Source organism: Amphiprion ocellaris, chromosome 14 (genome assembly GCF_022539595.1).
Source record: "Amphiprion ocellaris isolate individual 3 ecotype Okinawa chromosome 14, ASM2253959v1, whole genome shotgun sequence".
Classification (NCBI taxonomy): Eukaryota; Metazoa; Chordata; class Actinopteri; family Pomacentridae; genus Amphiprion; species Amphiprion ocellaris.
In genome coordinates this window covers 32,430,132-32,452,332 of record NC_072779.1, presented here as the reverse complement: position 1 = coordinate 32,452,332, position 22,201 = coordinate 32,430,132, and the positions used below count along the sequence as shown (strand labels likewise).

Below are 22,201 nucleotides of genomic sequence, written 5' to 3'. Positions count from 1 at the left end.
ATAATTTATTCTAAAAACTGCCGTCAACCTCCAGACCCACAGAGGAGCTCGCATGAGTTAGTTTCACTCCGACAGTTAATGAGCTTTTCTACCTAAATGCACAAGTGGCTCGTTAGGTGTCAAAATATCAAACATCTACGGAAGTAAAGTTTTAGCTTCATTACGGAGGTGAGAAAACGCTGCAGTCCAAAGTAACTGCAGTTTTTTCTTTACTGAACTATCCTGAGAAACTTCTAAGGAGAAAGCAAACCTTAAAATGTCACTTTACAAGATTAAAAACATCCGTCGGCATGAGTGGACAATTCAACAGATTTACGTACGTCTAATAAATCTGTCACTGACTCTTTTAGCTGCTTTTTCACCTTCAGAAAAAAGACTAGAGAGTACATTAGAGGCCAAATTGTACAGTATTTTTTGAGCCAAAGCCAATTTTTAGGTTGGAAAAATTCCAATGTACTGGTTGATATACTTTATATATTTACAAATATATACATACAGCATGTTAGACTTATATTAAAAAGGGAAAATAATGGATCATTGTTTAACTTTAAGAAACTAGACAGCAACTTACCATGAAGACGTGTCTTGACTCCACACCACTGTTTGCTCTACTACATGTACTGCAAAACAGAGTCTGTTGGACAAACTATAACACTATTTTTAAATTACCCCAAACAGCTTTTTCTGCCTTATGTTCTGCAGAAAAAAGCTAAACAGAAAGGTTTCATGTCAGGAAATACTGGCCAACCGATTTATCAGTCAGATTTAAACGTACATAACATTGTTAGCTAGCGTAGCTCACAGTACTTTTAGCTAACGTAACTTCAGCTCTGTAAATTGGCCAAAGGAAACTAGTTTGTGTATTTACTCTCTACATCGGTGATATGTTGTTTTTCAGTAGGAAATGCATTACTTTTCTAGTTTACTAATTTTACTGTAGAAGCTCAACTGTTTCTAACACAATGGAGCTGCCACTAACAGTAGCTTCATAGCAACACGGAAAACTTAAAATGTAACTTTTTACACTTTGGTTCTGGTACAAATTACACAAAAGAGTTTTATCATGTTCATTAGTTAGTATTAGTTGACGCTGAGCAGATTTTGTTGTTGCTAAATAGAGCTGTTCCAAGTGTTACTGCTAAGCAGAGCTAAGCTAATCCACCATTAGCTTTCGCTTCATATTTTAACAATCGTAATTAGCCATATTCTCAGCTACCTCGCAACCAGAAAGCATCACAGTGTTGAATGGCTATTGATTTTAAGAATATTTTGTTAAAAATATCAACTGAAATCATAGAATCCCTTTAAACCCACATGCTAATCCCTTGCAGTCAACTTCTCTTAACCCCCAGAACACCAAAACCTGCTAGCAGATCTGAACAATGTGTTTTCTTTAAAACACAACTGGTAATAATTACAGAAAAATTTAGGAAGATTTTCAGCTTTCTTTTGATATTTGAACATGTTGTGTGTGAAATGCAGTATTCCATCTGGAAAAATAACCACAAATAAACTTAAAATTCTGATTTTTTTTTAATGATGTACAGCATCATAACTATGTCATCCTGCACAGATATGTACATATTTGAGTTCTTGCTCTTTCTAGCCTTGATTTTTCTGATTCCATAGAGGTGCAGGACTTTATATTGCAGTGGAAAATTAACCACAGTGAGTGAAAATGTGACAAAAAACACCCCGAAACTGCTTCGAGTTCAGGTTAACCATGTGAAGACGTCAAATGAAACTTCATTCTGTAAATGTGTCACTCAGATTAATGCAGAAATTGGTTTAGTTTGGTAATTTAATAAAAAAAAAAATAGATTTCTTCAAATAAGTGCCACAGCTGGAAGCAAAAGTTCAATTTAGGAAAGTTTTTAGGAGTTATATAGCAGCTCAATCATCTGCTGTAGAGCCTGAATGAAATAATTGCCTGCAGAGTCATTCTGGACGTTTCCCACCAACAGTTCACCAAATTCAACTAAATGACTAACTCAGTTTTCTCAAACCACTGTGATCGAAGCATAATTCATGCTCTGTGAGATCACGTCAGTGCTTCTTGTTTTGACAACCAGAATGACTCTGGGCACAAAGCAGAACTGACAAAACAACTTTTAGCAGGTAAAAGTCTTTTGCCAGGTGACCCGCGAAGCTAAATCTGAACACAACAGGTGCAGAAAATAAAGAAATGAAAGAAATCTTGTCCACATGTGGTTTGGTTTGGTTTGGTTTGGCCCGGTGACAGTTGGGTTTCTGCCCGGTGGGATGCTGCTGGATGTGTCATATCTGTTTCTAGCGAACGCTTCTGTAGCTCCTCCAGTTGACTTCACGGTAACCCGAGAGTGTTTATCCAAAATCAGGAAAGCCATCTTTCCACTGGCACCGAGGCTCTGGACACAGTGTTGTTAGCAACGGAGGGCAACAGTGCACAGGAATGACTAAACTCTACCTACGAATGAGCGAACACAGCACTAACTGCCAGCTCAGTGTGTGGGAAAATGTGAAATCAAAGAACCTAAAAATACTGTATAGAAGCTTATCATGAAAAGATTCAGCAGCTGGGTTTTGTCTGAAGAGAAAGTAAAATACAAATAAACTCAAAACAATTCAGACGTAACTCCACCATTTTTATGAAACTCTATGAAAGTTGGTTTCTTGTTTACTTCCGTAATTTGAGCAGAGTTTATTTTGCTGTTTGTGGAAATACATATATGTAAAGACAAATATAGGAGAAAACATGCATGTAGAATGAAAAAAACCCTCTACAATACCGTTTATTATACAAATTTGTCTGACTAGAATATTAACCTGACCAGTGTAAATATTATGCCTAAGACCTTATAGTACTACACATTCTGCAAGTTTGTTCAATTAATTTAAAAATTAAGTTTGAAACCCCACAATATTATGAATTATACACAATTATTATACAAGTTTATCTAATTCAGTTTATCATACAAATTTGCCTGACTGATTAAAATATTAAAACACTACATTAATATTTTTATATATATTTACCTGACCACAATGAAACAACATAAAAAATATACAAATTACCCAACTAATTAAAATATTAAGTTTGAGCCTCAACAATGTAAGGTGTAATACAGATTTACCTAAATAATTGCAATATTAAGGTTAGGACTCTACAATATTCATACTAAAACCCTGCAAAAATGTATATTATGGAAATCTAAATTTATCTGACAAGTTAAAAGATTAAGCTGAAGACCCTACAATAATATGTACAGGACTAATTTAAATGTTAAAGTTAAAAGCCTACAGCGTTATAGGTAATGCATATTACTCAAATTTACGCGAGTAATTTAAATATGAAGTTCAGAACTTACAGTATTATTTATTACACAGATTTATTGTACAGATTGTTTTGAATGTGTAAATTTTCATCCCAATCTTCTTGACATGTAACATATTAAATGTGTTTACCAGTTAGGACCAATATAACCAGTGAGTGATATTAAAGGCATCATTGGTTTTATTAAAGGTAAAACTGTACAGAACTGCAACAGAAATTATCAAGGAACAGAAAAAAGTCTGAAAACTAAAGTAAGCTGACTTTGGTATTTAGAATTTTGTTCCGTCCGTGAACTTCTCCGTTTATTGGTGCTGCATTCAGTTCATGCTGGTTCCATTTAATCTCTGTGAGTTGTATGAATGTAAACTGACTGGACTTCTTTTATTTAACTTTACAGTGACAATAGCAGGTGTCAGATCTCCATCATAGTGTCCAATTCCAACTTTTTCCATATAAACTGTTGAATTCCTCAACTGGTCTTAGTTTACTCCCGTCCCAGGGTCTAGTTAGGTCTACAGAATTGAAACCAATGTGGAATTAAATTCTAGTGTGTTGGATTACCTGAATTTTTGTTTAGACAGATCGCTTGTGTTCTCTTTTACTATAGTAAATAATGTATATTACCAAAAAAAATGATAGAGTGATTACGTTGCATTGAAATAAACCTTGTGAGAAATGACAGTTTAAGTCAAGACTCACAGGTTCGAGAACTTTCGTCTGCTGACAGTTCTTAACGTAGAGTCATGGTTCTCACATCCAAAGACAGCTGAAGCCTTAAACTGCAGACTTCAATTTACTTCTATACCTGCAACAGTTCTGGGTATGTATACATGTATACATATCGTAGGTATAGAAACTTGTATGTGTGCAAATAACAAGATCTCTTGGCTGGAGACTGTTTTGTTAAAAAAGTCAAGAAGAGAAAGCAGTCTGTACAACACCACAACAAAAACAAGTCTCAGGAATAAGGACAAATGTACGGTATGAGAAACAAACGTCTTGGTTGTTTTCCTGCTCGTTTGGTATGAGTCAGTTTCAAACTTTTGGCTTCAAACAGATGTCTGCAGAAAGCTTCACGCTATGGTTACACAATTATGACCATAATCACAATCTAGTGATCACAATTATACAGTTATTATTGGGGACAGAACGTAGTTTTTTTGCAATTTAACGTTAAAATAAACAGAGCTTCATTCACCTCCATGTTTTGCTACAGTCCTGCTAAAACATAAATCTCAGCATCAGGATAAGACTTAAAACAATCTTCACCTGAATTCATCTCCATGAGGCAAAAGATACAAAAAAATGTATCCAGAACTCCTCACTTGGTGAACATCTGCTTATTAAGAGATACTAAAATTTGTTCCCTGAACTCCTCACCAGAAGGCTACAGTAGATGCTAGCTAGTCATCTGAGCACAGAGAAGCTTCTAGTCTCCATTCGGCAGCAGTTCACACAGATGTGTGGCCAAAAACAACTGTGAAAATAGTAACATACGATGTTTTAATGTTAGATTTACCAAAGATGGGTGATTTTACCTACATAGGCTGTTTTCTGTGAGCATGTAAATGTCAATATTCCAGTCCACCATGTTTACTTAACTGTGGGAAGCTGAAATCATGATGAATATTCAACTGATAATGCAGCTTGGGTCTGTTTAAATATTCAAGGTTCCTTTAGAGTCATTCTGTTTTGCACTTATGTACAATCAAAGAATTAACTGCCTGAACCAACAGTGCACCTAAATAAATTTGAATTAGTCTAAAGAGAATTAAAACAAAACATCACGTATCTTTAGAAGTAGACAGGACATCGGAAATGGCCAACTAGGGGCATTGGTAAATTCAGAGGTTTACAGCTGGAATTATTTGATTTTCCTCAGTGCTGACATTTTTAATTTGTCCTGAAACTACATTTACATTTAGGTGACATTGCATTGAGTGGTTTACATGACATAAAACAACAATATGCACAAGTGGTTGAACTGTGGACTCCAAAAACTACTAAACTCTTAGACCTGTCTTGCTCAAGTGAACACCACATACCCGCATGTTCCGAATAGCTGCCTGTCAGATTAAAAGGAAAGAGACTTTAAAATAGTAGAGCCAAAGTTCTTTGTTATTTTCTCAATAAAAGCAGTTATATCAGGTACTTCATGAGATCTAGGTTGTGGGAGTGAATTATGTCTCATTAGGCTGTAATCTCTATTTAACATCAAGGACTTGAACCTCTTGAACCCCACAAATGGTTTGATCCGTCATTACAGACACATTTCATGTCGCTATCAAAACCCACAAAAATGTATCTGACCTTCCATCACAGTGCAGCAAAAATTACTGTACAAATGCTAACAGCTTGCATGTAAATGTGTTTGTTTGCACAATTAAACCTGCAGAAAAACTGCTGTTTGCTTCATGTTTGTGGTGTCTTCCTGCTCGTTACTTCTGGCACAGAAAGCAAAGCAGTGACCTTGAGTTCAAGGCATCTTCCAGTAAACAGCAGCAGCAGTTGATTCCCATTCAGGAAGCCTCCTCACTGTTACCTGTACAGAAACGTGAGGGCGTCCTCAATGAGCTGCCAATGATGTCCAAACAATGGTGAGGATGTGAGGGTCAGCTCAGAGCCTGAAATTAATGAAGCCCGTTGTAATGGTTAAAAAACATGGTGCTGGGAGGTTAATGCGTTTTTGTTCCCTTTTCGACAAGAGTGAGAGCCTTCTTTCTATGTTATGCTTGTTATAATTCTAGATATAATTACTCTTGTGCTTGGATAATTAACCCTCAACGGACCACGCTGCTTTAACAACCATAATGACAGAGTAGTGTTATTGTGTTTATCATACATGTACTGCTTCTTTACCTAATGTAAATAGTTAAGGTATCTCAGACGTATCATTTTCACAGTGCGATGCCGACTCATGTCCGTCAGTTGAGCTGTTGTCATCGCCTTTTTGGGCCTAAAATATCTGCCTCAGGGCTCCTAAAACATAAGTATTATGACTCTTGGTTGGTCTGGGTAGTAACTGTAGTGATTAGAAATGGAAAAACCCTATAATGGTAAATTATACATGTCTTTCTGGGCCCATGCAAATTTCCATGATTTTTACCCACCAAAGCAGCAATTCCAAGAAAAAGACTATTTAAAAAAAGTTGTAGGAAAAATAGCTTTGAAATTGTAAAGACTTAAAATATCACTATGGTGCATAATTTTTCTATGGTTTGGTCACTTGAAGGTTAGTAAGTGGTAGATGGACTCTCATGTGCCACAACTGATTTACACCCAACAGATTCTCCTGGTTCATCTTGTTAAACATCTCAGTATTTTACCACCATCAAATCTTCCTCTTTCTCGGCATTTTTTAAGTTGTAGAACTGCGACTGGATCTTGTATAAACTGGCAACAAGCTGAACTGAAACTTTAATTATACTCCCCTGCAGATGCACATGCAGACAGCTGTGAACACCATGGATGCACCGTTGTTATTATACTACTTTTGTAGTCCACAATAGTTGGCTTGGAAGACTCCATTCTGTTCATGATGGGGTTACATCTAGGTGTGTTCTGGACGTGGGCACTATTGTAGCATTGTTTTGCTCAAAATTTGCATCACTTGGATCCTCATGTATTAGCGGACAATCAATTTCTCCAGTAGTTTAATGGCTTCTTGGTTTCCACATTTATTTCTAAAAGAGAAGCAAAACACACATCAGACTATTTTACCACTACAGTAAAGTTCCAGTTAACCATCAGCAGAAATGTGTTGAACCTCCACATTTTTGGTGCAATAAAAATTGCAGCATTTGACTTCATTCAAACTAATGTTAATTTTCTGCAAACTGAACATTTTTCTCTACACTTGGGCCTCGCATCCACACACAAACTGTGTTTTTGGTCACTAAAGTATCTTCTAAAGTGAACATCTTTTTTTTTTAAAAAAACACTCAGTTTTATGTGTATTTGTACTGACATGTAAAACGGAGAGTTTGGAAATCTGAATTTGCATGGCTATTGTTGCTTTTTTTAACGAGCATGTGCCTAAAAGACTAACAACAACAGCAGATTTCCACTAGTTTCCTTAAATTTGGTTAGCGCTAGCAGCTAGGAGTGTGAAACTTTTCATTGCTGCAACACTTTACCAGCTTGCAAAAGTGCACAGAAATGAGAAAATATGAGTGTTTTTTGGTTGTTGATGCATCGTTTATGTACACTGACCTTGCAAGTTTGCTAGAACGTTGGTACTTGTTCTTGTACTCTTATTTGCATGGAGATATTTTGCAAAATATTTGTCATTTGTCTGTTGACAGAATTTTCTATTTTCCTTTGACCTTCGATGCTTTTGTTTTATTTAATACAAACCTTAAGCTAGTTTCCTTTGGATAATTAAACTGAAATCAGTCATCAGCAGGATAAATAACTGGCTATCACTCTGAGTTTACCACTAAGATTACAAAGACATAACTTTATTTTATAACATGAACCATTTTTAAAGTGGCGTATTTTGTGTGGGTCTTGGTGTGTCTGCTAAGTGAGTCATCCAGTTTTAGTATTCACCCCTCCGGCCCTTCGTGACCGCAGTCATCCTAAACTTCCCCCTGTCATGCTGACTGGACTGGCAGGGGAATATCATCAGAGAAACTGCAGAGAAAGGAGGAAGAGGGAAACATTGCTCGGCGTTCTGACAGCTTCCACCACACCTCTGGAGTCCTGGGAGATGCTCTTAAGTGTCTCCCTGAACTGCGAGCTGAGTGGCGACCGGCCATGCAGGTGTGGAGTGAAGCGTAAAAAGTGGTGTGAAAGCCGTCAAACATCAGCTCTATACTGGACTGGTGAAGGACTGGGGATGCTCACGACATGGTTGAGTGTGTGAGACGAAACAAGGAAGCCGAGCATGTCTAGTTTTGGCTTTTTTTTTGTAAAGTTGGTGAAAAACACGTCATAAAGCATCACTGCCTTTCCTCAAACTGTAAAGATTAGTTACATTTTAAGGGAAATTTTCTTTGCTCTCTTATAACGAGTTAGCTGAGAAAATTGATATAAAGCTGTAGTCAGTACACCAAATATGAAGCTACAACCAGTAGCCTGCTAGTTTAGCTTGACTGTATGAAAGTGTATTGAAGCCTTTATGCTAAGCTAAGCTAGCCAACTATTGCTTCCATATGTACAACAAGTAGCGGGCTAGCTTAGCACAAAGACTGTGAGATGGTGGATTTTCATTGTAATGTGTTGGTTTTTGTACAGCTTAAACAAATAATGTATAGCGTGTCAATCAGTGAACTTTAACAAGTTCACAGTTAATCAGTGAGCTCTAGAGGATTAATTTTGTTATCTTTGAACAGAGCTAGGCTAGCTGTTTCCTCTGATTTCAGTGTATACGCTAAGCTATGTAGTGCTGTCAGTCTTCTCATGTAAATATCAACAAATGGTACTAGGTGTATTTTCCTAAATGTTAAGCTGCTCTGAAAAAACAGTTTAGCTTAGCACAAATATTGTAAGATGGAAAATTGTAGGTTTTAAGCTTTGGTTTTTGCACAGTTTGAATAAATTAAATACAACTTGTTAATTTGGACAGATCTAGGCTAGGCTAAGCTAATAGACCATTTCCTACACCCTTATATGGACTGTCCAGGAATTAAAGTGGGATCAATTTTGTCAACTAATGATAAATGACAGCTGGCATATTTCTCAAAATGTTGAGTAACAGCAAGTGATGGGCTACCTTAGCTTAGCACAAGGACTGCAGAACAGTGAATTCTAGACTTAAAACCTCAGCTTTGTACAGTTTGATCAAATTAAAATACTGTGTTAATTACTGAGTTTTACTTGCTTCCAGGCTGAGTGCAAAGTGAAGCTAGATGTACTTCCTAAAACATGTGACTCTCACAGAAAGCTCATTTCAGTTAGATAAAGCATAAAGAGGAGGAAAAACCCAAAGACAACACAATAAATGTCATTCTACATTTGTGAAATTCCTGAACTACCAGTCAGGTAATGACCGTCGACTGATAATGACAATGGAAAACAGTAAATCTGTTGGTCCTGGTCAAAGCTTTGGTGTCCAAACAAGCATAAACACTCAAACAAACGGTCCACTGAGCACGTAACCTCAACATCTATAGCTGGCCTCTACACGCCTCCAGCTTCCTGGCGCTGGCCGGGCGGAGTCACCCTAATCGCACGTCCATATCTCTTATCAGCGCCCAGAGGGGCCAAATCATAACTTCCTCAGAGACAAAGTCATTTAAAAAGGGAAGAGGCTGTTGCCTTCTGTGGTCATACTCAAACAGGAGCCCAGTAGATACAATCGCTTACGTAAATGCCGGGCGGAGTGGAGAGAGGCCGCTAAACGTGGACACTGAAGCCTTTCACAAAACATGCAGGCCAAGTAGAAAGCCTATTGTTGTTTCTGACAGGTATAAAATGTTGGTTTGTTCCTCACTGAGCTCATATTTCATTTGGTAATTAGGTCAGGTATGGAGTTAGACACATTCTTGAACCCATGACGGACTTATTTCTCAATACTTTGTTGTTTCTCAGAGGAAACTATTGCGTCATTGTTTGTCCATGTTTTGATGAATTAGACATTTAGACACCACTACAGACATCTCCAACTGTGTTAGCCAGTTAGCATAAGTCAAGCTAATATACCGGCAACAGCAGTCAAGGTAGGCAGTATATTTCATGTATTTTTTAAAAAAAGGTGGTTATGCTCTATTCGTTTGACGATTTCCACAACATAAAACCATTTTTTTCCATTATCAAGACACATTTAAATCACAAATTAACACATCACAAAACACAAGAAGTCTTAGCAGCCACAAAAAGTTAAAGACCCGTGTCTCTTAACTTTAGCAATCAGAAACGTAACTTTAAGGGCAAGCAGGCTACCATTTGCAAGCTATTTAGGTTAGTAGAATCCATGATTTTCAAATGTTTTCTTATCAAGGTTTTATTTGAGAATTATTTTTATAATTCAACATATAAGGAAAATATGTATACTGGGAGAAGAGCAGGACTGTAAATGTAGCTAGCGTTGTTGTCTAGCAGTTAGCCTGGCAGCATAGCTAGCTTGACTTTGTTAGCTTCTGTCGGAGTACTTTTGTAAAGTTTGTGGGGGTTTTTTTAAAGAAAACAAAACTAGTTCGTAGTTGTTATTCATCTGTGTCATTCATTGTTTTGATTCTTCGTCCATCCGTCCCATTTTCGTGAACACATTGTCTTGTGAGCAACTTAAGAGAATTTTTTGAAAATTAGACACAACCATCCACTTGGACTAATTTTGGTGTTTAAAAGTTGTTGACCTCACAAAACACGTCTTTGGCCACAACTCAAGAATTCATGCACTAATTATGCCAAAATTTGACACAATTTTTAACCTGTTTACTCACAAAACCTGCAGGTGGGTTTTTAATACATTTTAAATGTAAAAATTGCCAAAATTACACTATTTATCCCATCCGGAAACTGTAAAAACAGAACAATTTGTTAGTTTTCCAGCTTTGTCCTTGAATGAATTCTACAACATGCAATTCCATCACAAAAATCCACAAAATTTAACCTCAGAATTGCTTTATTGTGCATGTCTCCTACAAGATTTTACCAAAAAATAATGTGGCTGCACCGATAAAAACAAGAAATTTCACACTGTTTGGTGCAACCAAGAAGCTTTCGGTTGAACTACTGGCAGCGTTTTACACAGAGACACACATGGAAACAAATAACTATTATTATTTTTTTTTCCCTTATTAATCCCACGAGGAGAAATTCTGACTTTTGCGTATCTTCTCAATTGTGGGGGTCAGAGCACAGGGTCAGCCATGGCACTCCCTGGAGCAGGAAGGGTTAAGGGTCTTGCTCAGGGGCCCAACAGTGGCTGCATCGGGGCTTGAACCCCTGACCTTCAGATCAGTAGTCCAGAACTTAACCACTGCACCACCACTGCTCAATGGCCTCAGAGACTGAGAGAGAAATAAAACATACTTACACAATAAAACAAATGCAGCATGGCTCAAAAACAGAGCCAAACAGAGGAGCAAGTTGGTGGAAGATACATTCAGCATGGTGAAACATCTTAGTAGAGTTGATGTGCAAAGTAAAGACCAAAGGTCTGAAGAGGCTGTAAAAAATGCAGGATTACATTAAGGCTCCTTTGTTCTGCTTTTTGTTTAGGTGGCAGCCATTTTATCAAACACATTAGAAAAGCACATAAACAGTGGAGTACACTTGAAATGGTGCTTGACAAAACGATTCTCCACACTTGTTACGAGCAAGAAACAAGATATTCACCATAATACCTTCGTGACACACGACCAATTAATTTCAACTGCAATCTGGCATTTGTGTGGAAGCTGATGCAGAGAATTAGAAAAGGTTGAACGGAGAAAGAAAGCTGCGATGTAACGTTTCTCACTCCAAAAAAAATGTTCCGGTAATCCGGGATGTTTACAATACGCAGCGACAGAAATCATTTTCTCAGTCTGGCTGCACGGCTCAGAGGAGGATTTTCTGAGGAAATATTTGCCCACCACAAACCTCCCTGAAATGTTAAAGATGCTCCATGCAAAAAGAGGCCCGTCGCAGTTAGCAGCTAGAATACTGCCAAGGGCATTTCTTGTTTTCATATTCAGACAGCATGAAATATGGCCAACATTAGTCTCCACTAAAGAACAACAGCAGCCGTTTGCCCGTGACGGATCGCTTCTTCAAACACTTCTTGTTGGGGTTTTTTTTACTGCCTATTTATTCGGAAGAAGGACAGGAACCTTATTCTCATTTTATTTTATGTGACGTTTCGAAACTTTTGCTCAGATTTAACTTGACAGCCGGATGGAAACTTGGCTTGTGATGTGGTCTCGCTTCAGCCGGAGGTCAGCGGCGCTGCATCACGGCATAAAGCAGATGGCCCAGATATGTAAACACTGAGGGGGGAGATTCAACCAGTGTGGCAGCCTTCAAAACGACAGAGAAAGAAGGGAACAGGCCAAGAAATTAAGGATGGAATGGTAAAACACAGACAGATTTACTCCGACCCTTTAAACAACCGGGTAGCTGAGTGCTGAGCCTGTTTTCTGACATTTGAGATAGAAAAAGGATCAAGTGTTCTTGCTGCGCTTCGAACGTCCCGAGAAGATCTGTAAATCCTGGGATGTGTGGATCTAGACACCACTCTCACTGCCTGTCATTTTGCAACCTCAAGAGTCATGAGTTTAAGTCTTTTAAACCTGTTTTCCACTTTAAACAGGTCTTAATGTGCTGCTTTCGGCCAACAGTGGCTTCTGCAGAAAACGTTTAGGTCACAGCCTGTAGGGGAAAATCTTAGCAGGGGGAAACCAAATGATTGTTATTATTAGAATCATCTCGGGGCCCTCGAGGAAAAACATTCAACCCCAACTCCCTGTGGGACAGATGTGGATAGAGAGGGATTGCAGGCCAAACTCAGATGCAAAAGAAGCACAATGGAACTTGGAGAAAAAAGCTCCAAAACAAAGTTGGGTTTCTTTGATTCCTCACATGCTACGAGGTATTTGGATACTAAAGCTGCTTTCTGCAAAAAACAAATCACACTGAAATGCTGAAATCTTGGTAGAGAAAATCGGCAAAGACAAATGTTTTGGTTCTTAATGTTACCAACAAATCTGCCTTTTTGGATCCAGATGTCACTGTTTGTACCAAGAGAAAAAGAACCAGTGTTTTAAGTATGTTTATGCTGTTTCTAAGTTTAGTTTTAATGTTTAAGTTAGAGGAACTCAGTCTCAAATTGTCCTAAATGACCCAGAGCTTCTCTAAAATAACTTGAAACTTGATCAAAGCAACATAAAATGTTAAAAAATTACTCAAAATGTGTAGAAAGTAACAAAATAATGTCCAAACTGACTCCCAAATTGTCCAAAATAACTTAAAAAATGCCCTAAATTGTATTAAGGTAGCTCAAAATTTCTCAAATTTTGTTTAAAATGACAATTTCCGAGTCATTTTGGACAATTTGAATCATTGTGGACAAGTTTCAGTCCAGTTTTGAGTCTCTGCTCATCTGTAGAAAGATGTTTCACCATGCTGGATGTATCTTCCAATAACTTCCTCCTCTGTTCACTGTTTCTGAGCCATGCTGCACTTACTGTATTCATCTGGGAAACATGTTATTGTCATCTTAGTCTAAAATTGTCCAACAGGACTCCAAGCTTCTCTAAAATAACTTAAAACTTAATCAAAGTAACATAAAACTGACTTAAAAGTCACAGAAAATGTCTAAAATAACTTTAAAAAAAAAGCCCTAAATTGTATTGAAGTAGCTCAAAATGACCCAAATTTATGTTTAAAATGACGATTTTTGGACAATTTTTAGTCAGTTTTGAGTCAGCTCTAAAAAGATGTTTCACCATGCTGAATGTATCTCCAACAACTTGCTCCTCTGTTCACTGTTTTTGAGCCATGCTGCATTTATTTTATTGATCCAGGATAGTCTCTCTTTTCGTCTATTCTCTAATCTGTTGAAGCATTGCCTGTAGTTCATCTGAAAACTTGCTGAATTTTCGCCATGTGACTGTTGGGCACAGCTGAAACATTCATGGCTTCTAAGTTGTGTCAAGAAGTGCAAAATTTTTAGTTTTTTTAATAGAATTGGGTGCAAAGTGATAATTTTTGGTAAATTTAATGAGACGTAGAATTAGGTAATTTTTAAGAATTGCTACAATTTTAAGATTTGATTAGATTTCCAGATGTAGCCACATGATGAGTTCAAGGACCATTATAAAGTTGAAAATTTGCCAATTCTTTCTGTTTCTACCTTTAAAATATGGTGCCGTTTTGGCATTTTTTAAAAAAAAGAAAAGATGCCCTTCAAACCACTGGTGCTTTTAGGGTTCAGAGGGCTAAATTGTCTTTAATGCACCTGTATTTTAAGAACTTCCAAAGCTCAGAATATCTACATTCTGTGTCCATGACGAACTTTCAGCCATGTTTTAGTGAAGACTCACCTTTGGACTCGGTTGTTTTTCATTCTTTCATGGATCTAATTAACAGATGGTTAGCACATAGGAACCATCACGTTAATCCGGTCGTCCATGGCAACAGCCTCGGAGGGAAAACTCCGACAGACGGATAGAAGATGAAGAGAAGGGAAACATTAAAAACCTCTTTCCTCCTCTCTCAGAAGCTCCCGTCCCCACTCTCACCCAATTAGCACTAATTAAAATGGCCTCTTCAAGGAGTCACAGTTAATTAATAGCCTGTATGAGCTTCCAGTTTTTCCCCCTCAATGTTTTTCACCCAAATGCAAATGTAATTAAACTACATAAACAGATGACTGATTAATTGCAAATATTTGCCCTCTTAAAGCGGGCAGAGCATGAAATTATTATAATTGAATCACATGCTGTTTCTCTTCTCCGTGTTTGCAGAGATTGAAGCCAAGGAGGCCTGTGATTGGCTGCGAGCCGCCGGCTTCCCCCAGTATGTGCAATTATTCAAAGGTAAATATAATAATAATAATAATAATAATAATAATAATAATAATAATAATAATAATAATAATAATAATAATAATAAATTTTATTTATAAAGCGCTTTTCCAAAAACTCAAAGACGCTGTACATAAAATACAATAAGATAAAACAAAACTGTTAATTAAATATGACCCCACCAAGCTAATCTGGAGCCCAAAGAGTCGACATGATACAGAGCACATCCAGACGAGGCCTCGAACGGCGTCTTATTGTTTCATTGGTCTTGTTTGTGTTTCAGACTGCAGGTTCCCCGTCGACGTGGAGAGGGCGAAGCGCGATCACCACTTCCTGGATAAAGATGCCCTCGATTCGCTCTGCAGGTAACACCTGTTCCAAATGATGTAAAGAGCATCAGAAACACCTTAAAACGATTAAATACAACCACAAAACAGAAAATACAAACTACAAATTAGACTGTTGAGACTGTTTCAGAGGCCCTGTGCAACTCATGTACCACAATTAAAAAATGCCATCTTCTGTAAGTTTTTTGATCCGTTAACACATTTTGATTCGTTATGTGTAAGAACTCGATCCATAGTAAAAATGTTGTCATCAGTGCTGACAAAACTAAAATGATTCCATACAGACGATTTAAAAGTTTTTTGATCTTACACGGGCAAAAAAATAAAGAAAAGTGTTACTGATGATTAGAAAACACGTGCAGTTATATTAGAACATGAATAAAAGTGTGAGTTTTCATGGAAATATGAAATTGTCTGGATGACCCCAAACTTTTGAACAGTAGTGTGGGTCAACTTTAATTCATTAAGAGCAACTTTAAATAATATGGAGCAACTTTAACTCCTTTAGAGCAACTAGAACTCATTTTAGAGCAACCTTAATGAATATAGAGCAACTTTAACTAATGTAGAGAAACTCTAATATAGAACAACTTCAACCAATATTATCAACTTTAACTAATATAAAGCAACTTTCACTATTGTGGCGCACTCAGACTAATGCAGAGCAACTTAAAATCATTTAGAGCAACTTTAATTAATGTACACTACAGTTCAGAAGTGTTGGGTCACTTTGAAATGTCCTTATTTTTGAAAGAAAATCTTTTTTTCCAATGAAGATCACATTAAATGAATCATAAATCCAGTGTAGACATTGTTAATGTGGTAAATGACTATTGTAGCTGGAAACAGCTGATTTTTAATGGAATATCTCCATAGGGGTACAGAGGAACATTTCCAGCAACCATCACTCCTGTGTTCTAATGCTACATTGTGTTAGCTAATGGTGTTGAAAGGCTCATTGATGATTAGAAAACCCTTGTGCAGTTATGTTAGCACATGGATAAAAGTGGGAGTTTTCATGGAAAACGTGGAATCGTCTGGGTAACACCAAACTTTGGAATGATAGTGTATGTTGAGATTATAAAACAAAGGGTTGGTTCACCATGCTAGGTTTATTTAACCCAAACATGAACATTCCACATTTCCATTCTAAACAAGTCTGATCTTTGGCCAGTTAAATATTTCTGTTTTTTAGGCTCAACAGTGTTGGTAAGTAGACAAAGTTCTTTCTTCCTTAATGATGCTATTTCAGGCATTAAGCTAGTTTCCTGTTTGCCAAAAGTTGCTGTTGCAGTACATAAAAAAACAACAGTTCTTCACAAAGTAAGGAAACAGAGACTGTAATTTAAAATTTTAGATCAACTTTTCTCCAGATGGCACTTCAATACAAAACTCCTTTATTTATATTGAAACTCTTTGCAAAGTGTTCCCATAAATAATGAATATGTTGCTGCTTGTACCTCAGCTAATTCTCTCTTCATCCTCTTTCAGGAGATTAATCACTTTAAACAAATGCGTGGAAATGAGGCTGGAGCCGCGGAGATCAAAACGCCGGGTGAGTACTGAGAGCGAATGCTGAGAAACTCCAACGCATGCAGCAGGGAGGCATCACACCATGAAATCTGCTGTCTGAGCATCATCACATATTGACTGATATCAGCTGATCGGTTCTCCTCCTTCATCTCAACAGTTTCATATCCAAGGAAAAAATTATGTCCAGGTGGAGTCCAGAAAGCACAGAATAGAAGCTTCATTGTCTTCAGTTTAACAACTTTTTATCAACATTATGCCACTTGTGACTGCTTGCAAACCAATTCCTGATTAGACACAACAAACGTATGGTGCCATCAAGTGTTATTTTCAAGGTCTATGGGGTAAATATTAAGTAACTCTTGATTTTACAGTTTCTGAATTTTTTTTTTTTTTTTTTTTTTTTTAAGAATCCAGTACTAATTTCGAGACAATTTCATTTGATTTGTAATTTTTCTGTCTTTGAGGACAGGTTTGTCTCCTGTTATGAAAAAATAAGAGTTTTAAGACTTCGTATCAGGCAAAATAAAGCTAAGATTATATTTTACAGCTTTCTGCTCAAGGTAAAATTAATGTAAACAAAAATGAAATTGTTTGTAAATCCCTCTAAACTCCAAAATCTGCCAAGTTGAAAAGAATGTTATCTTTGAAAAATTGCAAAAATGGAACCATGTATCGGCCAGAAACTGAAAAAAAACAGGAAGAATTGTTGGATTTTTAACTTTCTGATGGTTCTTGAACTACTCTATTCATCTGTGACATGGTTTTGTCTTGCAAATGAACCAAATCGTAGCTTAAAATTATTATATTTCAACCATGTCAACTCATTCTGCTTGATTCATTGAAGAAAATATGCAAAAATAGACCAGATTACACCAGGTCCTCTAGAAAAGTAAACATTTTGAGAGGATAATAGTGACTCAACGACAACCAACTGTCACATGACTAAATTCCGTGAATTTTCAGCTGATCTGGATTTTGTGTTTGCACAGAGCTGAGATGAGACAAGCATTGAAATAAATTAGAGAGACTGAAAGGAAAATAAAACACAGTGGAGCAATAAAATAAATGCAGGATGATTCAAAAAAGAGGAGCAAATTGTTGGAAGATAAATTCAGCATGGTGAAACATCTTTCTACAGATGACTTGCAGAGTCATGTAAAAAAGTCTGTAAAGGTTGTAAGAATCTAAACAATTAAATGTTTGGAGAGCTACAATTTTTAACTTGCATTGGTAACACCTGTGAGCAAAAATGCTGGATATGTTGATTCCAGGTTTGCCTTTTTTTTAATAAAATGAAAGAAATGAAACTTTTTTTTGATTTATAGAATTAAAATTATGTCATCCTGCACAGAAAACATTTTAGAGTTCTCTGTACTTCTAGTCGTGGTTGTGCTGTTTCCATAGAGATACAGGACTTTATATTGTAATTAAAAGTGAGTCTACAGTGAAGAAAAATGCCACTAGAGCAAAAAACTGATTGATGCTGAATACAACATACTGTATAGTCATTTTCGAAGCCATAGAGACTTTAATACATTGACTTTTTATGAGATAAGAGTCAAAAAAATCCCTGGAATACAACACATTCTTATGTGTTTGCTGATTTTCGCATCCTCTTGACTGCTTGTCTGATCTGTTCTTCTTCTTCCAGGGAGACGACTGCGACGAGGAAGACTTCTGCGCCATCAGCCCCAACTGGACCTACGACCGGCGGACGCGACAGTGGCGTCGCCTCGACTCCACCGTCGACGTCCTTCGCCTGTCCGACAGTCCGACCCGACCCAGCGACCGCGATGACGTCTGCTCCATCCACAGCTCCAGCAGCACCGAGAGCGAAGGCCACCACAAGAGTCCCGGCGAACCCGTCGCCACCTCCACCGCCAGCACCACCACGGACGATCAGGAGACCAGCAGGAGCTCCTCCCGCTCCTCCTCCACAAACAAGATCCAGTCCCTGGACACTTCCTTCAGTGGACCGCCCTCTTCCGGAGGAAGCGGTGGAGGATCGTCCACCATGAGTCTGGAAGCTGAGGGCTCCTTCCCAGGCAAACCGCCCAGGAAGAAGGGCACCACTCTGCTGAGAAAGATGGAGAAACTGAGGCTGAGGGGGACGACCGGCTTCCTCCTGTCGGATCATAGTGGTGGAAGCAACAGGCGTCTGATAAGTGGGCCGGTTCTGGTCCAAGAGGAGGAGTCGTCAAGGTGAGGACTGTGGAATATAGTCTTACAGAAACCAAACGCACTCCTGAAGGTTCTTTAGTGCAGCAGAATTCAAAAAGTTAATTCCAGTAAAAAACAATCAGTGCTTTCCACATGACCCCCTCAGAATCAGCACTCTTTCTCTGCAAAACATGCAAAAATTTTGCCCTCATACTATGAATATTTTTCCAGTTACAGGCCCTTGAAGTACATAGGAGAATGTTGAACTTTTGCACTTCACAGTTCGTGTTTTTTTCTAACATTTTTGAGCCTCATAACTTTATAAGTACAGTTGATTGACTAGAAATTTTCAGGACTTAAAACACATTTCAGTTCTGGTAAAAAAAAAAAAAAAAAAAAAAAAAGCAACCAAATCAATTTTACATCGCCTCCAGGTGTCACCGTCTAAACACAAAATCTCATTCTTGTTCAGCACTATTCTTTCTATTACCAACTTTGAACATCAGCATTATGGGATATAATGGAATAAAGACTTTCAACAGAAAAACTACAGCAGTTTAATGACAAAGAGCCATAGAAGCAAGCTTTGGTACCCTGGATGTGTTTCCATTTTCCGATCATTCAGAAAACTTCTGAACAAAACAAAATCGTGCTCAACAAAAATGAGATTTTAGCTCTAGATTGTGACACCTGGAGTGGATGGTTTCAGGTTTTAACAGAGCTCCAATGATGTGTTTTTCATCTTGGAAAATCTCACGATTGAAATAAACAAGTGTTACATTTCCACCCACCCCTTTAAGCTTCAATGGTCTATCATGCTGCAAACTTTCCATTAAATAACCCTAAGTTACTGTGCTTTAAACACAGCTAATTGTGAGGGGATCAGATAGGAACTTCTGTCAGATGTGGTTGATTTTATCCGGAATGACTCAAAAATCTTCTGTCCAAATGTCCATTTCTATTCTGAATTACTCTCATGGATCTTTAACTGTTGACTTCTGTCTCCAGTCCACAGGATCGAGCCAGCAGTCCAACGTCTTCGTCGCCTTCATCTCCTCACACCATCAGCAGTGGCAGCAGCAGTAACAGCCAATCAGAGAGCAGCAGCACCGTCAGCACGCCCAGCCCGGTCACCCGGGTCAGGAGCAACTGCAAACGCTCCAACAGCGGCGTTGGTGATGGAACGAGTCGGAACAACCAGAACCACGCAGGAATGGAGGTTAGTCCCTGGAGGTCGACTCTTTAACCTCTGATTTTACCTGTAATGCGCTTGTAGATAATTTAACACACTTTCAAGGAGGCTGACAAGCAAATAAAGTGGATGTTTTGGTATGTTTTAGTTGGTCTTAGTAGTTCATAATGTAAACAGCATCAAGTTTGTATGTGCAGTCAGCAGGTAAATGGCAAAGAAACAAATAAACCCAACACCAATTTAGAGCATTTACATATGACTAGGGATGCCCTGATCAAGTTTATTTGCCCCCGATTCAAACTGAGTCATTTAAAATCGGATACCATTTTCCTAGATTAAAATGTAGTGTTAGAATGTAGGGCGTACTGGTTCCACAAGCTCTAAAGATATAGAAAACCTGTATTCTCTACATGCATGCCAGACATATGTTGTATTATGGTTTTAATACTTCAATGTAACTTTAAAAAAAATGATATTTGACCCCTTTAAGTACTGTAGATTAGCTGTAGTATCTAGTTCTTCCACCAGGGAGACCAGAGGAGGCATCGCTTAGACTACGGACAGTTCATGTTGGCAAGCAGACAGCATTGTGGGAGTTTAGCTAGCAATGGGAGCCATGACCAAGACTTCTGTGATGCTTAATGACCTCCAGCCACTTTAAGACAAACCGGTATTAACCAGGACAGTGTTCATATATTCCATTAGCTTACGTAACAGAGTCAAACTACAATTATTAATTGACAATGCTGCTTCTTATTGATTTAGTCAGTAATTTAAAACCTGCTTCCTTTATGACCCCTGCATGATAACAGACGCAAACAAAATACTGTGCTTTGGTTCATGCTAGTATTGATTGATTTAAATCTTTGGGGTTGGATGTGAACATTGCTGAAAATCCAAAATAACAGGCAACAGAAGAAGGATACTAAGTGGTTTTGATGCTTGTAAAGAGTGATAGTCAGAAAGCTAGTATTTCACCTTTCTCTAGTCACTCATTGATGCCTGTGTTTACCCTTTCAGGACTACAGGAACCAGATCAACAACAACAACAACAGCAGCCATGAGGGCCTGGTCTTCCAGATCCCCCACGGACACAAACCGGGAACCTTCCCCACCTCCCTCATGGACAAACACGCCATCCTGTCGCCCATCATCGACAGCACCTCCGTCAACTGGAGGACCGGCAGCTTCCACGGTTACCGAGCACGAAACAGCTGCCGCCGCGGCACGTCGTCTCTGGCCTCACCGTCCTCGTCCTGTGACATCCCGAGTCCGCTCACTCTGCTGGACCACCGGATGAGCGTCTACGACAACGTACCCGACGACCGGCAGCTGTCTGAAAGCGAAGAAGGCAGCGGCGGAAGTGGCAGCGAGGAGTCGGAGGTGGGTCAAAAGACTGTTACTGCACTTATACATACTGTAAATGAGTAGGGTAGAGTGGGGTAAGATGAGCCGGTTTTTACTCAAGGTGTCGTTGTAGTAATGTCTAAAAATAAAACATGTACATATACTTTCAGGATGTGGGGCATCCCTGAAGTCTTACAATAAGACCTCGATAAACTTCATACAACCTGCAGTTTAAAAATATTTTCATCCACATCATTTTAGGCACATTTTGTATGATTGTGGTTTGGATCTAAAATAGACTGTTTTTAAAACATGGCCTTCCAAGAAAAAAGTGTTTTCTTTTCTCAACTTGGGGTAAATTGAGTCTATGGAGCAAATATTTTGGGGTAAACTGTCCCATCAGTTACGTTGAGGTAAAATTGAAATTTTTATCCCTTACATAATATCAAAGACAAATTCAACACCAAATGACCTCTTAGAAGTTGTATTTTAAAGATAAAATGTACAACTTTAAAGGCCAGTTTCCTTCAATATGCCCCACAGATGACAATTTTTTGGAATAAAATCATATTCAAAATTAACAAATTTGACTGTAATTTTTTACAAAAATGGGCTATTATTCAACATATAGCTGCAAATTTACAGTAATGTCATTATTTACCAATAATCATAGGTGCCACCATTTTAACAGAAGTGCATCATCCAGGCAGTTTAGAGCTAACTTCATGCTAACAGTTTAGCCTCACATTGCAGCTCAGTAATGCACTTAACACGTGTGAAATATTTCCAGATGTCTCAATAAATGTTCAGACGCAACACTCATATTACCATAAACATGAAAAAATTACTTTGAATA

General features: G+C 38.0%; 1 protein-coding gene across 5 annotated transcripts in view; it reads left to right on the top strand.

The window, feature by feature from the left end:
- The window catches only part of si:dkeyp-23e4.3 (rho GTPase-activating protein 7), a 153,494-nt gene that overhangs the window by 93,396 nt on the left and 37,897 nt on the right, over positions 1-22,201 (top strand). For 3 of the 5 annotated variants that reach the window (XM_035943949.2, XM_035943948.2, XM_023261248.3), the window contains exons 2-7: positions 14,707-14,778; positions 15,050-15,131; positions 16,605-16,668; positions 18,298-18,848; positions 19,815-20,025; positions 21,019-21,381. In XM_035943949.2, coding sequence (XP_035799842.2) covers positions 14,707-14,778; positions 15,050-15,131; positions 16,605-16,668; positions 18,298-18,848; positions 19,815-20,025; positions 21,019-21,381 — 1,343 coding nt within the window. The remainder of the gene's footprint in view (positions 1-14,706; positions 14,779-15,049; positions 15,132-16,604; positions 16,669-18,297; positions 18,849-19,814; positions 20,026-21,018; positions 21,382-22,201) is intronic. The other 2 variants (XM_035943950.2, XM_023261250.3) reach the window with 1 other exon arrangement.